The 23,514-nt window shown below is 43.5% G+C and overlaps 1 protein-coding gene across 1 annotated transcript in view; it reads right to left on the reverse strand.

The window, feature by feature from the left end:
- Nucleotides 1-23,514, reverse strand: part of GUCY2C (guanylate cyclase 2C) — a 686,038-nt gene that overhangs the window by 620,503 nt on the left and 42,021 nt on the right. The window contains 1 exon segment of the mRNA XM_075320892.1: nt 17,877-17,944. Within this exon segment, the coding sequence (XP_075177007.1) occupies nt 17,877-17,944 (68 nt within the window).

Consider the following 23,514-nt stretch of genomic DNA (forward strand, 5'->3'; position numbering starts at 1 on the left):
CTACAACATCAGCATGAGTGATTGGATGGTACAGTAATAAAGTTCCCTAGGGGGACTAGTAAAATCAATAAAACCTAAAAGTTCAAATCATCCCCCTTTTCCCTCATTGAAAATAAAACAATAAAAAAAAAAAAATATATACACATATTTGGTATCGTCATGTTCAGCCATATCTATAAAAATATAAAATCAATTAATCTGATTGGTAAACGGCGTAGTGATAAAAAAATTTCAACCGCCAAAATAACATTTTTTGGTCACCACAACATTGCATTAAAATGCAATAACAGGCGATCAAAACATTGTATCTATGCAAAAGTGGTATAACTAAAAACACCGGGTTAAGGAGTAGGAAAATTGAAAACCTATGCAATAAGTGCAAGGGCTGAAAAACATTTACCCCTGGCTATATACCAGTGATGGCTAACCTGTGGCAATCCAGCTGTTGCAAAACTACAATTCCCATCATGTCTTCACAGCCAAAGCTTTTGCTTTGAATGGCCAGGCATGATGGGAATTGTAGTTTTGCAACAGCTGGAGTGCCACAGGTTTGCCATCACTGCTATATACAGTACTTTGCAAAAGTATTCGCCCCCCTTGAATTTTTGAACCTTTTCCCTCATTTAAGGCTTCAAACATAACGATAAAAATTTTAATGTTGTGGTGAAGAATCAACAAGTGGGACACAATTGTGAAGTTGAACAAAATGTATTGCTTACTTTAAACTTTTGTAAAAAAGAATAAACTGAAAATTGGGGCGTGCATATTTTTCGTCCCCTTAAATTTCAGTGCAGCAAACTCACTTCAGAAGTTCATTGAGGATCTCTGAATGATCCAATGTTGTCCTAAATGACTGATGATGATAAATATAAGCCACCTGTGTGTAATAAAGTCTCTGTATAATGCACCTGCTCTGTGATAGTCTCAGTGTTCTGTTTAAAGCGCAGATAGCATCATGAAGACCAAGGAACACAACAGGCAGGTCCATGATACTGTGGTGGAGAAGTTTAAAGCCGGATTTGGTTACAAAAAGATTTCTACAATTTTAAACATCCCAAGAAGCACTGTGCAAGCGATCATATTCCAATGGAAGGCGTAGCATACCACTGCAAATCTACCAAGACCCGACCATCCCTCAAAAAATTCATCTCAAACAAGGAGAAGACTGATCAGACATGAATCCAAGAGGCCCATGATCTCTTTGGATGAATTGCAGAGATCTACAGCTGGGGTGGGAGAGTCTGTCCATAGGACAACAATCAGTCGTACACTGTACAAATCTGTCTTTTATGGAAGAGTGGCAAGGAGAGAGCCACTTCTCAAAGATATCCATAAAAAGTGTAGATTAAAGTTTGCCACAAGCCACCTGGGAGACACACCAAACATGTGGAAGAAGGTGCTCTGGTCAGATGAAACCAAAATCGAACTTTTTGGGCACAATGTCAAATGATATGTTTGGTGTAAAGCCTGCTTTACATGTTACGATTTCGCATACAATAGCGTATCGTATCGTAACCGCCTCCATCGTATGTGCGGCACGTTCAATTTTGTTGAATGTGCCCCACAAACGATTAACCCCCGTCACACGTACTTACCCGTCCATACGACCTCGATGTGGGCGGCGAAAGTCCACTTACTGGAGTGGGAGAGACGTTTGGCGTCACATCGACGTCACGCGGCAACCGGCCAATAGAAGCGGAGGGGCAGAGATGAGCGGGACGTAAACATCCCGCCCACCTCCTTCCTTCCGCATTGCTGGCTGGGAGCCGCAGGACGCAGGTAAGATCTGTTCATCGTTCCCGGGCTGTCACACACTGCAGTATGATGAACAACCTGACGTTAAATTTATGAGGAATGAACGACGTGAGTGCGATGAACGTTTTACCGTTCATTCGCAATCGCACGTAGCTGTTACACACTACAATGTACCTTACGATGCCAGATGTGCGTCACTTACGACGTGACCCCGCCGATACATCGTAAGATATAGTGCAGTGTGTAAAGCGGGCTTAAAAGAAACACAGCTCATCACCCTGAACACACCATCCCCACTGTCAAACATGGTGGTGGCAGCATCATGGTTTGGGCCTGCTTTTCTTCAGCAGGGACAGGGAAGATGGTTAAAATTGATGGGAAGATGGATGGAGCCAAATACAGCACCATTCTTGAAGAAAACCTGTTAAAGTCTGCAAAAGACCTGAGACTGGGACGGAGATTTGTCATACAACAAGACAATGATCCCAAGCATAAAGCAAAATCTACAATGGAATGGTTCACAAATAAACGTATCCAGGTGTTAGAATTTAGAATTGACAAGTCAAAGTCCGGACCTGAATCCGATCGAGAATCTGTGGAAAGAGCTGAAAACTGCTGTTCACAAACGCTCTCCATCCAACCTCACTCAGCTCAAGCTATTTGCAAAGGAAGAATAGACAAGAATTTCAATCTCTCGATGTGCAAAACTGATAGAGACATACCCCAAGCGACTTGCAGATGTAATCGCAGCCAAAGGTGGCGCTACAAAGTATTAACTTAAAGGAGCTGAATAATATTGCACGCCCCACTTTTCAGTTTATTATTTTTTATAAAAGTTTAAAATAAGCAATAAATTCCGTTCAACTTCACAATTGTGTCCCACTTGTTGTTGATTCTTCACCATAACATTAAAATTTTTATAAAAATTATCAAGATCGGGCACTGCAGAGCAAAATCTGCCAAACAGTGGAGCCGTACTCACAGTTGCATGGAATCAATGTTTCTGGACTTTAACTGCTCCTGGATTGAAGATGCCTGGTGGAGCGGTGCTCAGCAACAACACAAGTCCATAACCACAAATCCTAGAACAGAATGCGGCAACTCACTCCATCGCGTGCAAAAAATATCCTTTATTCTGCGTTATTGCAGACAAAATACAGGAGCATGGGGAGAGAGGGGGTGCAGGGGACGGTGAACGGACGACAGCCTGTTTCGCGCTGACACGCGCTTTGTCGAGTCCTAGAGAAAACAACCAGCTGGTCGTCTTTAAGAGTCTTCCCAGCTGATGTGAGTGCTATTTAAAAAGCAGCATCAGCCGCTGACATATACACACACAACATCAACAAACTACAATGACATTGGAACAGTATAACAGACCACTATATATGCATGATATCCACCATTGTTAATATTAACCCATTATTACACATTTTCAAAACGGTCAAAATTTAATTTTTTGTAAGTTATGCATATTTTTTCATAAATGTCTGAGCATACCGGTGGCTAGAGTGCAGCTAAAATATTTTACAGTTATTCATGTTTATTTTCTATCCATGTGCACCCGGGCTTGTATGCAACCGACAATACCCAGAGGAAAGAAAGAGCCTCCTAATTTTGCAGCGGGAATATAGGGGAAGCATCTTTATTTTTTGATTTTTAATTTTTAATTTTTAATTTATCCCCTAAGGTTTTTTTGTACCATCTATTATATACCAAGTAGCTCTTACTTTATGTCCTGGACTGGCAAAGGAGAATAACGAGCGCAGATCATGAACTCCTAGACCTATTTATTTTTTAAAAAAAGGAAAATATTTTTTCCTTCTAATAACAACTGGGGAAAAAGCTTTAACCCTCATTGCTTCCATGGACGATCAGGGGCCACAGAAGTCATAAAAGACAAAAAGGGCTGACAAAAGACGAAAAAAAGGGAGAAAGAAAAAAAAAAAAAGAAAAAAAAAAAAAATAAATAAATAAAAATGGAAAAGTAGGAGAAATAGGAAAATAGAGAGACCCGAAATACCGGTAAGGGCCCACTTATGTTCATTGCCACGTAACCACTAGTAATAAGAAAATGAAAGATACCCTGTTTTGGAATATGCACTTTGGCGCTACCTTATATGTAACGTTGTCTGACTCCTAATTTTTAAATAGTTTACTAATTTTATTTTGTTTAATTATAATTTTAAGTTCCACTACTTGTTAACATAACCTCAGGTCATCTCATCAAAGGAATACAGCCATATCGTTGCGATCGTTGAGACCCAAAGGGCCCATCGCCCTTGTTCTTATAATCAATCGCGATTCTTTCTGCAATAGTGTCTTGTGGGTGTCCCCCCCAGAATCGGACGGAGACACCCTCAAGACACCGGCAAATCTCAGGGACTCAGGATTTCCCGCATGGCATTCCCTTATATGTTGGATGAGCCTTGGTGACCCTTTACCAGAGGTAATAGAATTAAAATGCTCCCGAAAACGCACATATAAGCATCGGATGGTTTTACCGATGTAATATCGTAAACATGGGCAGTAGATGACATATACCACATTCTTTGTTTTACACGAGATAAAATCTGTTACATTAAAGGTGACATCACCCATACGTAGTGTTTTTTCTATAAGATGGAAAGGACAGAACCTACAATTTCCACACTTGAAATTTCCCTTCATGGGGGTTTTTTCAAGCCATGTACTACTTCTGTCCCTCCACCTATTGTGCACGAGGACGTCTCCTAAATTCCTACTCCTCTTATACGTGATCAGAGGACCAAGTGCTACTCTATTTTTCAATACAGGATCGTTTTCTAACACGTGCCAGTGTTTCCTAATGCTTGCCTTTATCTGATGGTCCATAGGGCCAAATTTGAAAGTGAATGGGAATTTTTTGTCATATACGTTCCTTCCACCTCTGCCCGTACCTATGACCTCCCTACTGGTTCTTTCATTATTACTATCGCCTTCCTCTGTTCTCAGTAGCGTGCGAATCTTTGCAGCCTCAATGACAGAGGACGGATATCCTCTCTCCTTGAGGCGACCAGTAAGCTCCAGGAACTGTTCGTCTCGAATTTTTCTGTCATTATTAATTCTGTTGGTTCGCAAAAATTGACCAAAGGGTAGCAAATGGTGGATATCATGCATATATAGTGGTCTGTTATACTGTTCCAATGTCATTGTAGTTTGTTGATGTTGTGTGTGTATATGTCAGCGGCTGATGCTGCTTTTTAATTAGCACTCACATCAGCTGGGAAGACTCTTAAAGACGACCAGCTGGTTGTTTTCTCTAGGACTCGACAAAGCGCGTGTCAGCGCGAAACAGGCTGTCGTCCGTTCACCGTCCCCTGCACCCCCCTCTCTCCCCATGCTCCTGTATTTTGTCTGCAATAACGCAGAATAAAGGATATTTTTTGCACGCGATGGAGTGAGTTGCCGCATTCTGTTCTAGGATTTGTGATTAAAATTTTTATCTTTATGTTTGAAGTCTGAAATGTGGGAAAAGGCTGAAAAATTCAAAGGGGCCGAATAATTTTGCAAGGCACAGTATGTGCACATTTATATATATATATATATATATATATATATATATATATATATATATATATATATATATATATATATATATATATATATATATATATTATATATAAATATATATATATACAGTGCCTACAAGTAGTATTCAACCCCCTGCAGATTTAGCAGGTTTACACATTCGGAATTAACTTGGCATTGTGACATTTGGACTGTAGATCAGCCTGGAAGTGTGAAATGCACTGCAGCAAAAAAGAATGTTATTTCTTTTTTTATTTTTTTTTTAAATTGTGAAAAGTTTATTCAGAGGGTCATTTATTATTCAACCCCTCAAACCACAAGAATTCTGTTTGGTTCCCCTAAAGTATTAAGAAGTATTTCAGGCACAAAGAACAATGAGCTTCACATGTTTGGATTAATTATCTCTTTTTCCAGCCTTTTCTGACTAATTAAGACCCTCGCATATAATCTTATGGATCAATACGTCCAGGGAATATTACAAGTTATACAAAAATTCACCAGATATTCCCAATATAAACATTTATTATTATATTAAAAATCCACACCACAGTGTAAATAAACAAGTGATCTCTAGATCATGTACATATAAAATGTTCAAAAAAGACAATAAAAGTGACAAGTTGACAAGGTTCACAGACCACTTAGAGCACAGGACTTAACTTCGGCTGGAATTATATCTTTGTTCAGCACCAGAGATTTATTGGAGCATATCAGTCCATAAGGTCCAAGCATATATGTGCCATTGCTCTTTCTGAAGTCCTTTGAAATGAACCGTCCCCTTGGATGTCATACAAATATATTCAATTCCTCCACCTCGACGCGTTTCCCCACACAGCAAGTATGGTTCATCAGGAGGCTATGAGTTTAAATACATTTAATCAGCATCAAAATATATAGGGATACACAGTTTGAAGACATTATCACAATAGCATGAAGAAAATAGAGAATCAATAATACATTTAGTACTTGCCTACAGATGAAGGTTAGGTGTACAGGTCCATGGCATCAGAAAGACAGGATCAGCAATGGTACAGACAATGCTGTGTAGATGACCACCACTGTCCAAGTGATCGCCATGGAGCTGAACCACCATAAGGGTATATATATACCACACATAATCCTTAACACCTGAGGGCACAGCAGGGCGGACGCTACCGGATGTCCGGTGTACGCCCCCTAGATGACACGCGCTTAATACACGTGCTGAACGGAGATCAAAACATTTGCCGTCCAGCTATATCCGGCTAGACCCGGCCGCGCATGCCCAGTATCACGGGAATACTGCGCCCGCGCCAGGACGGAAGCCTGCCTGGATCATATTACATGGACGGAAAAACAAACGCTACCGCGCATGCGTACAGCCTCCGTCGATACAGCTTAAGCGTCCTAGGAGACCGCATCACATTAACCAATAAAGACATCCCCAGCACGCATGCGCCGTGTCATGAAAGCAGGACTTAGATGATTTTTACAACCGCCGTTGAGAATCACTCAAATAGCGGTGTTAGATTTATTTAATTAGACACCGTATCTATCAAAGCTACCGCCCCAGGCCCTGTGGTATACAAGGGCAATATGACATTAGAACAATTACATAAGGAATAATTACACAGATTGCACAAATATACATATGGCCGGGACCATATGCATAGGTAATCAATTAGTTAGTTATGTATTCCTAAGGCAAGCATATACAGAGATAATTCTGATGATAACCAGTAATATAGAAACCCCTTATAATAAGTGGGCAGACTTCCAGAGTACAGTAAGAAAAAGACCTTTAAACAGTATACGCCCTGTCAATGCTATGTGGGGAGAAAGCAACTAAATAAAAGCTGCTCATTTAGCCCTCCTGGTGTCAGGGAGCCCAGCTTAAAAATCCATGCTGACTCCTTCTGTAGAAGGAGCCTATCAAAGTCTCCACCTCTAGGGTTAGGTTTAACTAGCTCCAATACAGAAAAAAGAATATGAGTTAAATCACTGTATTGGAGCTAGTTAAACCTAACCCTAGAGGTGGAGACTTTGATAGGGGTTTCTATATTACTGGTTATCATCAGAATTATCTCTGTATATGCTTGCCTTAGGAATACATAACTAACTAATTGATTACCTATGCATATGGTCCCGGCCATATGTATATTTGTGCAATCTGTGTAATTATTCCTTATGTAATTGTTCTAATGTCATATTGCCCTTGTATACCACAGGGCCTGGGGCGGTAGCTTTGATAGATACGGTGTCTAATTAAATAAATCTAACACCGCTATTTGAGTGATTCTCAACGGCGGTTGTAAAAATCATCTAAGTCCTGCTTTCATGACACGGCGCATGCGTGCTGGGGATGTCTTTATTGGTTAATGTGATGCGGTCTCCTAGGACGCTTAAGCTGTATCGACGGAGGCTGTACGCATGCGCGGTAGCGTTTGTTTTTCCGTCCATGTAATATGATCCAGGCAGGCTTCCGTCCTGGCGCGGGCGCAGTATTCCCGTGATACTGGGCATGCGCGGCCGGGTCTAGCCGGATATAGCTGGACGGCAAATGTTTTGATCTCCGTTCAGCACGTGTATTAAGCGCGTGTCATCTAGGGGGCGTACACCGGACATCCGGTAGCGTCCGCCCTGCTGTGCCCTCAGGTGTTAAGGATTATGTGTGGTATATATATACCCTTATGGTGGTTCAGCTCCATGGCGATCACTTGGACAGTGGTGGTCATCTACACAGCATTGTCTGTACCATTGCTGATCCTGTCTTTCTGATGCCATGGACCTGTACACCTAACCTTCATCTGTAGGCAAGTACTAAATGTATTATTGATTCTCTATTTTCTTCATGCTATTGTGATAATGTCTTCAAACTGTGTATCCCTATATATTTTGATGCTGATTAAATGTATTTAAACTCATAGCCTCCTGATGAACCATACTTGCTGTGTGGGGAAACGCGTCGAGGTGGAGGAATTGAATATATTTGTATGACATCCAAGGGGACGGTTCATTTCAAAGGACTTCAGAAAGAGCAATGGCACATATATGCTTGGACCTTATGGACTGATATGCTCCAATAAATCTCTGGTGCTGAACAAAGATATAATTCCAGCCGAAGTTAAGTCCTGTGCTCTAAGTGGTCTGTGAACCTTGTCAACTTGTCACTTTTATTGTCTTTTTTGAACATTTTATATGTACATGATCTAGAGATCACTTGTTTATTTACACTGTGGTGTGGATTTTTAATATAATAATAAATGTTTATATTGGGAATATCTGGTGAATTTTTGTATAACTTGTAATATTCCCTGGACGTATTGATCCATAAGATTATATGCTAAAGTTTTTCCAGAGTATGGCAGGATTTTTATCAGGGCCTGTCAACACGGCATCTTGGGCTGAGGAAGCAAATCAAGTTTTCTCCACGAGTGATTTTTCCGTAGGGACCACAGGCTCCACCCTTAAAGACTCCTTTAAAGACCTATTGGCGAATTACAAAAATAATATACGATCGTGGTGGGAAATAAAGGGTCTGGAAAACTATATAAAACATCAGATTGTTCCTAGGGGATTAAGGATCAATATTCATCCTTCCCCTAGGACTGCGTCGGAAACATTTTTGGCTGTGTGGCGAAAGGAATCTATAGCTTCTTCCCTAAGATTAATGACCCTCCTACTAGAGGAGGAGAAGAAATTATTTGCTGAATCCACTACAGTCCTTAACTCAGGTATTGACAACATCTTACGCCTGAAAAATGACCCTGACTTTGTCAGGAGGGAAGGAATATTACAAACTTCTGTAGAAAGGTTTCAGAATAATTTAAAGGAGAGAAAGCACTCCCAATTTGTTAGGGATTTGGCAGAGTTTAGGGAGGATAGGGCTTTTCAATCTTCTCCCCCCCCTAGACAACCACCGTCAGTATCTTCTTCTGATCTTGATACTTCGGATTCCGAGAGATCAAGGACAACTACTAACCCCCCTGAGACAACTAATAGACCTCCATGGCAAGCTCCAAAAAAATCAAAGAAAAGGAGAGACGGACAGTTTGGTTATTATGGGCCTCCTCGTGGGCCTTCTGGTCCATCTGGGTCTTTTTTGGAGCAGAGACACCTGGGGGGCTATTACCCACGAACAAGGGCGCATCAGGCCAGGGGAGGATTTTGAATCTTTCAGGTTCCTCCCTTTCTAGTGAGGATTATGCGGTTCTATCAAAAGGCTTGGGATTTATTCCTTCAAACAACTATGACTGCTTCAGCTGGATAAAAGACCTGGAGTTATTTGGGCGAAAGCTGAAGTGGAAACTATTTTTTGAGCAGAACACGCGGGATCAGTGTAGGGCCTTGGGCATTCAGGAAGAGGATTTTGATTGCTTCCAATCCCTCACTGATCTCCTTAAGGATAGTACTAAAGGTAGGGGAGACGGTCCCTTCACTTGTTTGAAGAGGCCGAGTAAAAAATCTCCACCAACCAGTACGTGTACAAGTGTTGACATCTTTCTTAAACTTGTACAGGAGGATCTGTTGAAAATCCCAAGATCATTTCATGGACATCTGAATCTTTCGGAGGGGGAATCTCGGGCACTTGATCGGCTATCAAAAAATGATAATATCGTTATAAAAAAATCCGATAAGGGTGGAAATCTCGTGGTTCTAAGCCACGCAAAATACCTTGACATGTGTTACTCCTTATTGAAGGATGGGGAGACATATGAGAGGTTACCTAATGACCCAACCAAAACATATTTGGACGTTCTTCTTCCCATACTTGTTAGAGCGAAGGGTTCTGGCCTAATTTCAGACAATGAATATGAGTTTTTATCACCTCTTAATCCAATGATCCCTGTGTTCTATGCACTTCCTAAAGTGCACAAGGGCCTAGAGCCACTCAAGGGTAGGCCCATAGTGGCGGGAATTAATTCACTATCTCAGAATATTGGGATCTATGTGGATAAGGTTCTACGCCCCTTTGTGACCGCCCTACCGTCTTATATTCGAGATACTCCTCATCTATTGCAGATCCTTGAGGATGTAAGTGTGAGCCCAGAGACTATCTTGGCCTCCATTGATGTGGAGGCACTTTATAGTTCAATCCCCCATGAGTTAGGTCTACAGGCGGTCGATTTCTTTCTTAGGACCAGAGCCGTCGAGTGTGGTAGACACAGTAAATTCATTGGAGAATTGCTGTCCTTCACACTATATCATAATTATTTTTTATTTGATACCAAGTACTTCCACCAGCTCAGGGGTACAGCTATGGGGAGCCCTTGTGCCCCCAGTTATGCTAACCTTTACCTGGGCTGGTGGGAGGAAACGGTAGTTTTTGGGGGGGGAGGATGAGGAATCTCATCAATGTATCGGACTATGGGTCCGGTACATTGATGACATCCTCATCCTCTGGACAGGGTCCATTTCTGATTTTGAGCGGTTTGTTGGGGGTCTTAACAATAATTCCCTAGGGCTTAGGTTTACGTATACATGTGATCATAACTCAATTACCTTTTTGGACTTGGTAATAGTAAAAGATGGGAGAGGCAGAATCCAGACACTTACACACCGTAAGCCCACGGCAACGAATTCTTTGTTAAAATGGGACAGCCATCACCCTCTTGCCCTTAGAAAAGGTATTCCAAAGGGACAATTCCTGCGTATACGCAGGAATTGTTCCAGAGAGGATGATTTTAAAAAACAGGCTGCAGATCTTTTTGATCGCTTTTTGGAGCGGGGCTACCCCAGGCGTATCTTACAACAGTCTTATGCCTATGCTCAAAGTGTTAATAGACATTCGCTTATGACCCCGAGGATACGTGAAGATAATTCTAACATCACACGTATAATCGGTACTTTTGACACTCAATCTGATAGAGTGTTTTCAGTCATAAAAAAACACTGGGGTATTTTAAGGGCTGACCCTGATCTTTCCAAACACATTTCAAAATTACCATCTATAACATACAGGCGAGGGTGTTCTTTGGGTGACAAGCTTACCCATAGCATGTACCAGGCACCTAGACCAGAAGGAACGTGGCTGGACAGAAAGATTGTTGGCATGTTCCGTTGTGGTAATTGTAAATATTGTGGATCAATGGAACAATGCAAGGGAATAAAGAGTTCGGCCAATGGCAAAACTTTTTATCTGCGTGACTTTGGTAATTGTAGGACCTCCGGAGTTGTCTATAGGGCACGCTGCACGTGTCCTTTGGACTACGTGGGCAAGACCCGAAGAGAACTCCGGAGGAGAGTGGGGGAGCATCTATCCGATATTCGGAATAAACGGGATACACCCATCTCCCGTCACATTAATACGACTCATAGGGGTGATTTAACTCATATTCTTTTTTCTGTATTGGAGCTAGTTAAACCTAACCCTAGAGGTGGAGACTTTGATAGGCTCCTTCTACAGAAGGAGTCAGCATGGATTTTTAAGCTGGGCTCCCTGACACCAGGAGGGCTAAATGAGCAGCTTTTATTTAGTTGCTTTCTCCCCACATAGCATTGACAGGGCGTATACTGTTTAAAGGTCTTTTTCTTACTGTACTCTGGAAGTCTGCCCACTTATTATAAGGGGTTTCTATATTACTGGTTATCATCAGAATTATCTCTGTATATGCTTGCCTTAGGAATACATAACTAACTAATTGATTACCTATGCATATGGTCCCGGCCATATGTATATTTGTGCAATCTGTGTAATTATTCCTTATGTAATTGTTCTAATGTCATATTGCCCTTGTATACCACAGGGCCTGGGGCGGTAGCTTTGATAGATACGGTGTCTAATTAAATAAATCTAACACCGCTATTTGAGTGATTCTCAACGGCGGTTGTAAAAATCATCTAAGTCCTGCTTTCATGACACGGCGCATGCGTGCTGGGGATGTCTTTATTGGTTAATGTGATGCGGTCTCCTAGGACGCTTAAGCTGTATCGACGGAGGCTGTACGCATGCGCGGTAGCGTTTGTTTTTCCGTCCATGTAATATGATCCAGGCAGGCTTCCGTCCTGGCGCGGGCGCAGTATTCCCGTGATACTGGGCATGCGCGGCCGGGTCTAGCCGGATATAGCTGGACGGCAAATGTTTTGATCTCCGTTCAGCACGTGTATTAAGCGCGTGTCATCTAGGGGGCGTACACCGGACATCCGGTAGCGTCCGCCCTGCTGTGCCCTCAGGTGTTAAGGATTATGTGTGGTATATATATACCCTTATGGTGGTTCAGCTCCATGGCGATCACTTGGACAGTGGTGGTCATCTACACAGCATTGTCTGTACCATTGCTGATCCTGTCTTTCTGATGCCATGGACCTGTACACCTAACCTTCATCTGTAGGCAAGTACTAAATGTATTATTGATTCTCTATTTTCTTCATGCTATTGTGATAATGTCTTCAAACTGTGTATCCCTATATATTTTGATGCTGATTAAATGTATTTAAACTCATAGCCTCCTGATGAACCATACTTGCTGTGTGGGGAAACGCGTCGAGGTGGAGGAATTGAATATATTTGTATGACATCCAAGGGGACGGTTCATTTCAAAGGACTTCAGAAAGAGCAATGGCACATATATGCTTGGACCTTATGGACTGATATGCTCCAATAAATCTCTGGTGCTGAACAAAGATATAATTCCAGCCGAAGTTAAGTCCTGTGCTCTAAGTGGTCTGTGAACCTTGTCAACTTGTCACTTTTATTGTCTTTTTTGAACATTTTATATGTACATGATCTAGAGATCACTTGTTTATTTACACTGTGGTGTGGATTTTTAATATAATAATAAATGTTTATATTGGGAATATCTGGTGAATTTTTGTATAATTAAGACCCTCCCCAAACTTGTGAACAGCACTCATACTTGGTCAACATGGGAAAGACAAAGGAGCATTCCAAGGCCATCAGAGACAAGATCAAGGAGGATCACAAGGCTGGCAAGGGGTACAAAACCCTTTCCAAGGAGTTGGCCCTACCTGTCTCCACTGTTGGGAGCATCATCCGGAAGTGGAAGGCTTATGGAACTACTGTTAGCCTTCCACTGCCTGGACAGCCTTTGAAAGTTTCCACCCGTGCCGAGGCCAGGCTTGTCCGAAGAGTCAAGGCTAACCCAAGGACAACAAGGAAGGAGGTCCGGGAAGATCTCATGGCAGTGGGGACATTGGTTTCAGTCAATACCATAAGTAACGTACTCCACCGCAATGGTCTCCGTTCCAGACGAGCTCGTAAGGTACCTTTACTTTCAAAGCGTCATGTCAAGGCTCGTCTACAGTTTGCTCATGATCACTTGGAGGACTCTGAGACAGACTGGTTCAAGGTTCTCTGGTCTGATGAGACCAAGATCGAGATCTTTGGTGCCAACCACACACGTGACGTTTGGAGACTGGATGGCGCTGCATATGACCCCAAGAATACCATCCCTACAGTCAAGCATGGTGGTGGCAGCATCATGCTGTGGGGCTGTTCCTCAGCCAAGGGGCCTGGCCATCTGGTCCGCATCCATGGGAAGATGGATAGCACGGCCTACCTGGAGATTTTGGCCAAGAACCTCCGCACCTCCATCAAGGATCTTAAGATGGATCGTCATTTCATCTTCCAACAAGACAACGACCCAAAGCACACAGCCAAGAAAACCGAGGCCTGGTTCAAGAGGGAAAAAATCAAGGTGTTGCAGTGGCCTAGTCAGTCTCCTGACCTTAACCCAATTGAAAACTTGTGGAAGGAGCTTAAGATTAAAGTCCACATGAGACACTTAAAGAACCTAGATAACTTGGAGAAGATCTGCATGGAGGAGTGGGCCAAGATAACTCCAGAGACCTGTGCCGGCCTGATCAGGTCTTATAAAAGACGATTATTAGCTGTAATTACAAAACAAGGGTTATTCCACAAAATATTAAACCTACGGGTTGAATAATAATTGACCCACACTTTTATGTTGAAAATTTATTAAAATTTAACTGAGCAACATAACTTGTTGGTTTGTAAGATTTATGCATCTGTTAATAAATCCTGCTCTTGTTTGAAGTTTGCAGGCTCTAACTTATTTGCATCTTATCAAACCTGCTAAATCTGCAGGGGGTTGAATACTACTTGTAGGCACTGTATATGTGTGTGTGTGTGTGTGTGTGTGTGTGTGTGTGTGTGAGAATTATTCAGGTAGGCCTCTAAAAATTCTGAAGTCGGGCATCATACCTACCCTTGACAAAGTAAGAGCAAGGGTTTCATGATCATCCTGCTGATGTGGTGGATGGAGATGAGCAAACCCGAACTGTAAACTTTGGGGTTCGTACTGGACACCTACAGTACAGGGCTCAGACTTGACCACTGACTTTTCACAGACGTCTATGCCCGAGTCAGAGTGTAGTTGCAAAATAAAGTTTGTTGAAAGGCTGCATTGCAGTCAATCAACAGGTTTTTCAGCATGAAGAAGATGCCTGGACACAGAAAATGAATTTTGAAAAATTACGTGGGGTCTCCCCTAATTTTGATAACCAGGAGAGGTAAAGTAGACAGCTGTGGAATGCAGTTCTCAGCTGTCTGCTTTACCTTGGCTGGTTATCAAAAATAGACGTAACCTCCATGGTAGTTCAAGGAACTGACCTGTGCTGCTAGCGATGTGATATGGGATTATTTAGAACTAATCGTTCAACTAGGACCTTCTGGTATTGCAACATTTTACTAGCCCTCTCTGCCAAAGGAACCAGATATGTGAAGTTCTCCTTGTAGCATGGGTCGAGAAGGGTGAACAACCAATAATGAGTGTTGGCCAAATTGCATATAGTGCAAGGGACAAGAGAAAAGCAGCAGGACATAAAGTCAGCCATGTGTGCCAGACTCCTAACAGGCAAGACTTCTCTTTCCACACCAGGAGGATGACTCTCCATCTTCTGCTCCTCCTCCCTTTCATCCTCTTGCTCCTCTTTTTAGACCATTCATGCTGAATAGATGGGATGAAGTTGGTGTGGGTAGTACCCTTAGTTGTACAGGCAACAATCTCCTGTTTCTCCTCCTCAGCCTCCTCCTCCTCAATATTAGAGATGAATGAACCTGTTCAGTTTCATTCGGCAATTTCAGATTTGGTACGAGCATTGGCCGGTTCGTTCAGGCTCGGCGTACCGAACACTTTGCTCAAAAGTCGGCAATGTTCGGGAAGTGTTCGTATGCAGAAAACCCACTCCCGGCTCCATCACAGCCATGTCAAGTATTGGCATGCCTGTGATTGGCATGGGAAATCCCTGTAAAAAAGAAGTAAAAGGGTTAAAACACAACATACTTACTGAGTCTTCCCACAGCTGTAACTGTTCCTGCACTTCCGAGGCTGCTGATTATCCCTCATACATATTCACTGCTTTCCCCGCCTGCCAGTGTGCCACCCTCGTGTCATCAGCCAGGCTGCTCCGATCCAGATACGCGGTGGCTCGAGGGGCGTCCGGACCCGGGGGTCATGCAGCCACTCAAATGAAGAGGGTATTTACAGGGGATTGTGTTTAGAATTCGTGACGCCACCCGTGGTGTGTGGTAAGGTGGAGTACCACCGCTGCAGTTGGGAGTACCCATGGGCGATGGAGTGGGGCAGCCAGGTGTTTGGACCCTCCACGGGTAGGGGGGATGCCCCGGGACTCAGTGATGGGAGCTGGAGAGTGCCATTGGGGAGTGAAGGGGTTACTTGCGTACTCACTCAGTGCATAAAGCTGACACCGACAACTAGGTAAACCAAAGTTCTGGACACCGCTGCCACTGAGGGGAGTTAGTTTGGGTCCCGTCCCCAATGGTGCTGCCTGGTGATCCGTGACCTTCCTCCTGGCACTAAGTTCACTTGCTTGTTGGTCCCAGTAGTATAGAACTAGTCGGGTCCCGCTCCCCAGTGTGGCTAACTGTGGGAGCTTGCTCTCAGGGTTCACGCTTGGGATTTGCTGGAACGTTTTGTGGAAAGTCCTATCCCCCTCGTTGTGCTAGTACCCCGATTCTGGAGCAGGTGGAGAGCGGATCTTGAAGGCTCCATTCTTGTCAGGTAAATTGTCAGGTTGCCTGAAGCTACTCCCTGACCTAGGGTCCACGTACCCCGTCATGCCCTGGTCCCAGCCCAGTGATGGTACAAGGCCACCGGCTGTCCTCCTCGACAGTTCCGTGCCCCTTGTCAGAATCCCCTGTGACCGGGGGTCCAGCTCCTACTAGGCCCAGACCACCGTCTGCTACCTAGTTGCTTCCAAGGAGCCCGGCTCCTGCCCTCCTCTCTCCTTCACTTCACTCTCCTCACTCTGTTACTGACTGACTGACTTGACACTCCTGACCTCCCCCTTAACCAACCCCCCAAGTAGGCGACCCTATTCCACTCAGGCCGTCCACTGGTGTGTCTGGTGGGTGTGGTGGAGAGTGTACCTAGGATTTTACTAGCTGTTGTCAGCAACACCATGTAGTTGGGGATCCATAACCAAGGAGGAGGTGGATATTGTACAGAAGGGCAGATTGCACAATACCCTGTGACGACCTTATAGTCCAGGGCGTCACACCAGGATCTTTGAATGGCTGCACCCAGACCCCACCCCTGGACAGCATCTTTAATTAATTGGAATCACAGACTCTGTCTGCGCATCTATATCGTGGTATAAAATAAATAAATAAAATTGGCATAGGGTTCACTTATCTATTGATACCCAGCACAAATAAAGCCCACGACTACAGGCTGCAGCACCAAGCCATGCACTTATCTTGGCTATGTATCAAAATGCTGTTTTTTTAAAAAAAATTAGGTTAGGCTTTTGCATTCTGTCCATGGCTGCATTCACACATTGTGACCTTTTTTGCATCATTTTACTGCAAGAGCAGTAGAGGAACATAATTTTTACCTCAGTATTTAGAAAGGTGCTGTCTCCATGGCAATAAAACTGTCCTTGGTCACAATGTGTGAATGTAGCCTTAGGCCTTGTTCATCAGATAATTTTTGGTCTGGTCGGCAGAGGAATCATTATGTATTACTTCCTATCCTTTTAAATGCCTCACTTAGTGGTACAGTCCAAGAATCTAAGAAATTTCCTAGAAGTGTCTCAATACAAAGATGCATAGTGGTAGAATATAAAGTGATTTCAGTTAGTGTATGCAGTGTTCAAGATATATTTTTTCCGTAAGTTAATATGGATACTCATAAAAAAAAAATTGTTTAAAAGAACAGAAGTCCTCAGTGGTTGATACCTTTTAATGGCTAACTGAAAAGATGGTAATAATTGCAAGCTTTCGAGACTACTCAGGTCTCTTCATCAGGCATGGTATAACACAAAATCTGAAGAGTCACCATGCCTGATGAAGAGACCTGAGTAGTCTCGAAAGCTTGCAATTATTACCATCTTTTCAGTTAGCCATTAAAAGGTATCAACCACTGAGGACTTCTGTTCTTTTAAACAATTTTTTTTTATCTCTACTGGCTAACACGGTACAAAGATATATTTTACTTGTATGGATACTCATGTCATGTCATAACCACATATCATAGGAGATGTGGTTTTGGAAGCTAGAAAGTTATGTTTTTTAAAAGTAGAATGTCTTTTTGGTTTATGGTACTATTGTTATATGATTTATTACATTTGCATAACTTAAGGCATTTACTCACGTTAGCATCTGATAAGTGGCATATGAACATGTTGGTCCAAGAATGGCGCATCCCAGATGCTTTGTTTGCTGCAGAATGGAATAAGGCAAGGCATTACTTTACTGCTTATCTATCAAAGTTGAAGTCATAAATTCCAAGGTGAAATGGTAAAAAATAAAAAACATTTCCACCATTAAATTTTAGATTTTGATTCTACAGGTCATTATGATTACAATATTATCACACTTCTATATTTTTTTAAAAAAATTATTGGTTTAAAAAAAAGAAGACTTTTGTGAAACCAAAAATAATTGTTAAATGTCATTGTTTCCTAACAACCATAACATTTTTAACTTTCCTTTATTGGAGATGTATGAGTGCTTGATTTTTGCATGTGGAGCTTTAATTTTTATTCATAGTATTTCGTGACATATGTCATTTTGATCCCCTTTTATTTCATTACTTGTGGATGAGAAATAACTGAAAAATGCCAATTCTGGCAATTCAATATTATTTTTATTTGCAGTGTTTATTGCACAGGTTAATTTTAATACCATTTTATGTCTAGAGCAGAATTTTATAAATGTGATATATAATCCTAATTGGAAAAAGAAGGAGATTTAAGCTTTAAAGTTATTATATTTTTACAATTTTGGTTAAACTAGTTTTTTACTTATATTTTTAGCTCTATAGAATCTGCCATCAATCAGAATTGAAATATATAGTGAAATTAACACTCTCCTGTGAAGCCACAAGTTGGCAGCAACATAGGTCTTCTGTATTCCGCAAGCTGTCATGGTAAACCATCGATACCACGAGATTGCACCACCGGGTGGATGGATATGGTAAGAGTCCAAACAGATGCCCGTGCCTATCTGAAAAATTTAAATGCTGCTATCAGAGACTGACTGTGGAATCTAAATGTTTCTGAGCTAAATCCTGTTGTTGCTGTTGGGCCACGGGCACACGCTAACTATTTGGTCAGCTTTGTAACTCAGTATTTGTAAACTAAGATCAGGAGTAGAACAATCAGAGGAAAAGTATAATAGAAAAACAGGCAGTAATTCTGCATTTTTTTACCTACTCCTGATTTTAGCTTAGAAATACTCATCGTGTGATTGTGGCCTTACAGGCATATAATGGTGATATAACACTGCTCCATATTCGCCTACCACCATAGGATGCATATGCCAGGAAGGGATGAAAGTTTAGTTTTTCACAAATCCTAGCATTTAATGCAAGTGCATATGTAGAAAGGTACGTACACCGGGCCATGAGGGCTCCGCACTCCTACGCCAGAAAGAGTCTGTGTGTTCATCACTTTGGGCGGGGTGTATGGCACTTACTGTTCTCTTCAGGGTGGTATCCATCACCTCGCAGCCAGTCCCCATCATAGACGTAGTAGTGAAACACTTGGCACAGGAGTTCTTTTAGCAAATATAACTTGGATAGTTTGTTTTCCTTCTCATCGTTATGACAGACATGGCATCACTCCTATGTTTCTGCTGTATTGGTATTTGAAGTACTCCCCCTCCCCCAATCCCTGCTATCTTGGAACTAGTCCGCAAGCTGCCAGGCACCTGTGCCTCCTTTCCTCCACTGTTATCACCACTGTCTGATTCTCTGCCCCAATGGCTGTTTAGTCACTGAGATGCTCTAAGGTCGTCGGGGTGAGCCTTAGGCTCCAGACGTAATATGGATACGTCAGGGTTCCCTGACTGGCTCTCAGTCCATGCTGCAGCTTTAGTTCATGAACCCTCAAGAAGAACTGACAACTCACCAGTCATGTCTCTCTAACCAACCCACTGGCCACCTGTCACTCGTCCCCTCTTCAGTCCGATCCCCCTCCATACCGGGAATTGTCCAACTGTCTACATCTATAGAAACCTATGTCTTGCTAATACAGGGCACTAAACATTGTCTATACATTTGCTTCACATTAAATATTACATAAACACACTCTTTGCATAATCGAGTCTCCATGCTTACTGGTGCCAGCTGTTGCATGGTACCAGCTTTGCTACATCAAGGAACTGCATTTTGCAAGTAGCAGTGCATTGTAATATTTCAATGACATTTACAATACAGGGGAACAGCACAAAACAATAGGGGTGGGGGTGAACGCTATCACCTCCTACACATATTTTCTCTGCACTAGTATTGTCTACCTTGGATCAAGCATTTTGGGAAGCCTTCCACAAGTGTCTCACAATATGTTACTAGAATTTTGGCCCATTCCTCCTGATAAACCTGACATGCTGTATGAGGTTTGTAGGCCTGAACCCAAATAAGAAGCAGCGAATTACAAACATTCCTCATTTTGGCGAATGCAGATTTTTGTAAAATTCTAGTAGTATTCAATTGCACTTCAATTTATTAGCTCATTACTGAAAGCATTCCTTCAACATGATGATTTCACCCGCTGCTTCAAGGTTAAGTACTTTGGCTTGCAAGCTTACCATTTAGGGTATGTGCACAGAGTTTTTTGAGAAGGTCAACTTCAAAAAGCCTCCTGAAAAAATGGTTAAAAAAGATTCTGTTAATTTTTTATTTTAACCCTTTTCTGACATTTGACGAGCATTTACGTCATATGCCAGCTCCCCCGCTGTGATGGAAGTTTGCAAGTCGAGCCTACATCTTTCACAGCAGATGATGGCTGTAATAATCAGCAATCATCTGCCTCTAACAGTCATGTGTGGAGAAGAGGCCATGGCTATTAACCTGTTAAATGACACTGTCAATCTCTGACAGCGGAATTTAACACTCACCAGTAGAGGAGGGCATCATTTTATGTACCCACCGGTGGGCTAGTGTCGCAAATGTGAGCCAATGATAGAATACCATGACACTCGGGAGTCTGCTGAAGACCCCCATGCCCATCATTACGGTTCTTCTATGATAGCCAGCCTGTAGCTGGCGTTCCTTTTATACCAAGATTTTTGCTACATACAGCAATAATGTGACATAGCTGTATATAGAACAAGCAATTGGATGATCGCAGGACCAAGCCCACAAGAGAAACTAACAAATACAATGAAAAGTAAAAAGTTTTCAAAAATATAAAAGTTCAATTCATGCCCTTTTCCCCCATTAAAAATAAAGAAATACATTTTAACAATATACATATTTGGTATCGCTCCATTCGTAAAAGTGTGATCTATGAAAATTTAAAATAAATTAACCCAATAGGTAAACTGCATAACGAGAAAAGAAATTGAAAGTTTAAAATTATAATTTTTCAGCCACCGCAACCATGTTGCAAGTCGCAATCAAAACATTGTATCTATCCCAAAATAGTATTAATAAAAATGTCAGCTTAGGGAGCAAAAAACAAGCCCTCATTCAGCTCTATTAATCGAAGATTAAAAACATTACGGGTCTTGGAAAATAGTGAAACACACAAAAAAAAATTTGTAGAAATTTTCAAATTTCTGCTCGCCATCACCACTTAAATAAAACAAAAATTATACAAGTTTTGTATCTACATAACTGTAGTATCCTGGAGAATCCTACTGATGGGTCAGCTTTATGGTAAAATGAATGCTGTAAATAATAAGAAAAAAAAATTAGAGCTCTTGGAACAAGGGGAGAAAAAAAAAATTACAGCACAAAATCAGAAAAATGCCCTGTCAAGAAGAGGTTAAAGAACTTTGCAGTTCATGTTTTCACTATTTTGAGCATTTTTTCCACTTAATGTTTTGAAAATCGTCATTGGGAGAAAAATAAGAAATACAGTCAAGTTTGGGCACCCCTATTAATGTTAACCTTTTTTCTTTATAACAATTTGGGCTTTTGCAACAGCTATTTCAGTTTCATATCTATATATATAATTGCCTTATTCTGTCTGTCTGTCTGTCTGTCTTGCTCCAAAATTGTGTCCTTACAGTGACAACTTTCGGATTGGCCGCAGGGCTCGGCCTGGCCCCGCCCACCCACACGGATTGGCCGCTCGCCTCAGCCTGGCCCCGCCCCCCGCATGGATTGGCCGCTCGCCCCGACACTCCGCACGCATCGACCGCTCAGCCACGCCCCTTCCCTGAATTCAAACGAAGCCCCGACTCCCCCAGCCCAGACATAACCTTGCGATGCTGGGACGTGACGGAGCCGTTGTACGCTGGTAACCATGATAAACATCGGGTAACTATATCATGGTTACCAGTGTACACCGGTGCGGTCAATAATGAAGTGTTATGCAGCGGTGAAAGAGTTAAAGACACTGCAAGACACTTCATTATAGGCAGCGGGCACCCCCAGAAGAGAGAAGACAGAAGAAAGAAGACCCCGCAGTCATACTCACCAGACGGTGACCGGGAGCAGGTGAGCTCATCAAGGTCCTGCAGCGGCGGAACACACACACACACACACACACACACACACACACACATCAGATCACACTCACTCACTCTCACACACACCTCACACACACTTCAGATCGCATCCACACACTCACAACATCCGGCGATATCGCTTACTTCTCGGCGGCGATACTGTGCCCTGTGCAGTGACCTTCCAGGACCTGCCGGAGGATCACATGGCCGGAAGCATGTGGTATCTCCGGATGTTGGGAGTGTGTGAGCGCGTGTATGCGTGTATGCGATCGGGTGTGTGCGTGTATGCGATCGGGTGTGTGCGTGTACGCGATCGAGTGTGTGCGTGTATGCGATCGGGTGTGTGACTGTGGAGCACGATGGGGAGTGCGCAGCATGGCGCATGGAGCACGATGGGGGGTGCGCAGCATGGGGGATGGAGCACGATGGGGAGTGCGCAGCATGGGGGGTGGAGCACGATGGGGAGTGCGCAGCATGGGGGATGGAGCACGATGGGGAGTGTGCAGCATGGGGGATGGAGCACGATGGGGAGTGCGCAGCATGGGGGATGGAGCACGATGGGGGGTGCGCAGCATGGGGGATGGAGCACGATGGGTGTGCGCAGCATGGGGGATGGAGCACGATGGGGGGTGTGCAGCATGGGGGATGGAGCACGATGGGGAGTGCGCAGCATGGGGGAGGGAGCACGATAAGGAGTGCGCAGCATGGGGGATGGAGCACGATGGGGGGTGCACAGCATGGGGGATGGAGCACGATGGGGGGTGCGCAGAATGGGGGATGGAGCACGATGGGGGGTGCGCAGCATGGGGGATGGAGCACGATGGGGAGTGCGCAGCATGGGGGATGGAGCACGATGGGGAGTGCGCAGCCTGGGGGATGGAGCACGATGGGGGGTGTGCAGAATGGGGGATGGAGCACGATGGGGGGTGCGCAGCATGGGGGATGGAGCACAATGGGGAGTGCGCAGCATGGGGGATGGAGCTCGATAGGGGGTGCGCAGAATGGGGGATGGAGCACGATGGGGGTGCGCAGAATGGGGGATGGAGCACGATGGGGGGTGCGCAACATGGGGGATGGAGCACAATGTGGAGTGCGCAGCATGGGGGATGGAGCATGATGGGGAGTGCGCAGCATGGGGGATGGAGCACGATGGGGAGTGCGCAGCATGGGGGATGGAGCACGATGGGGAGTGCGCAGCATGGGGGATGGAGCACGATGGGGAGTGCGCGGCATGGGGGATGGAGGACGATGGGGGGTGCGCAGCATGGGGGATGGAGCACGATGGGGGTGTGCAGCATGGAGAATGGAGCACGATGGGGGGTGCACACCTC

The sequence above is a fragment of the Anomaloglossus baeobatrachus genome, chromosome 8, assembly GCF_048569485.1.
Source record: "Anomaloglossus baeobatrachus isolate aAnoBae1 chromosome 8, aAnoBae1.hap1, whole genome shotgun sequence".
NCBI classification, from domain to species: Eukaryota; Metazoa; Chordata; class Amphibia; order Anura; family Aromobatidae; genus Anomaloglossus; species Anomaloglossus baeobatrachus.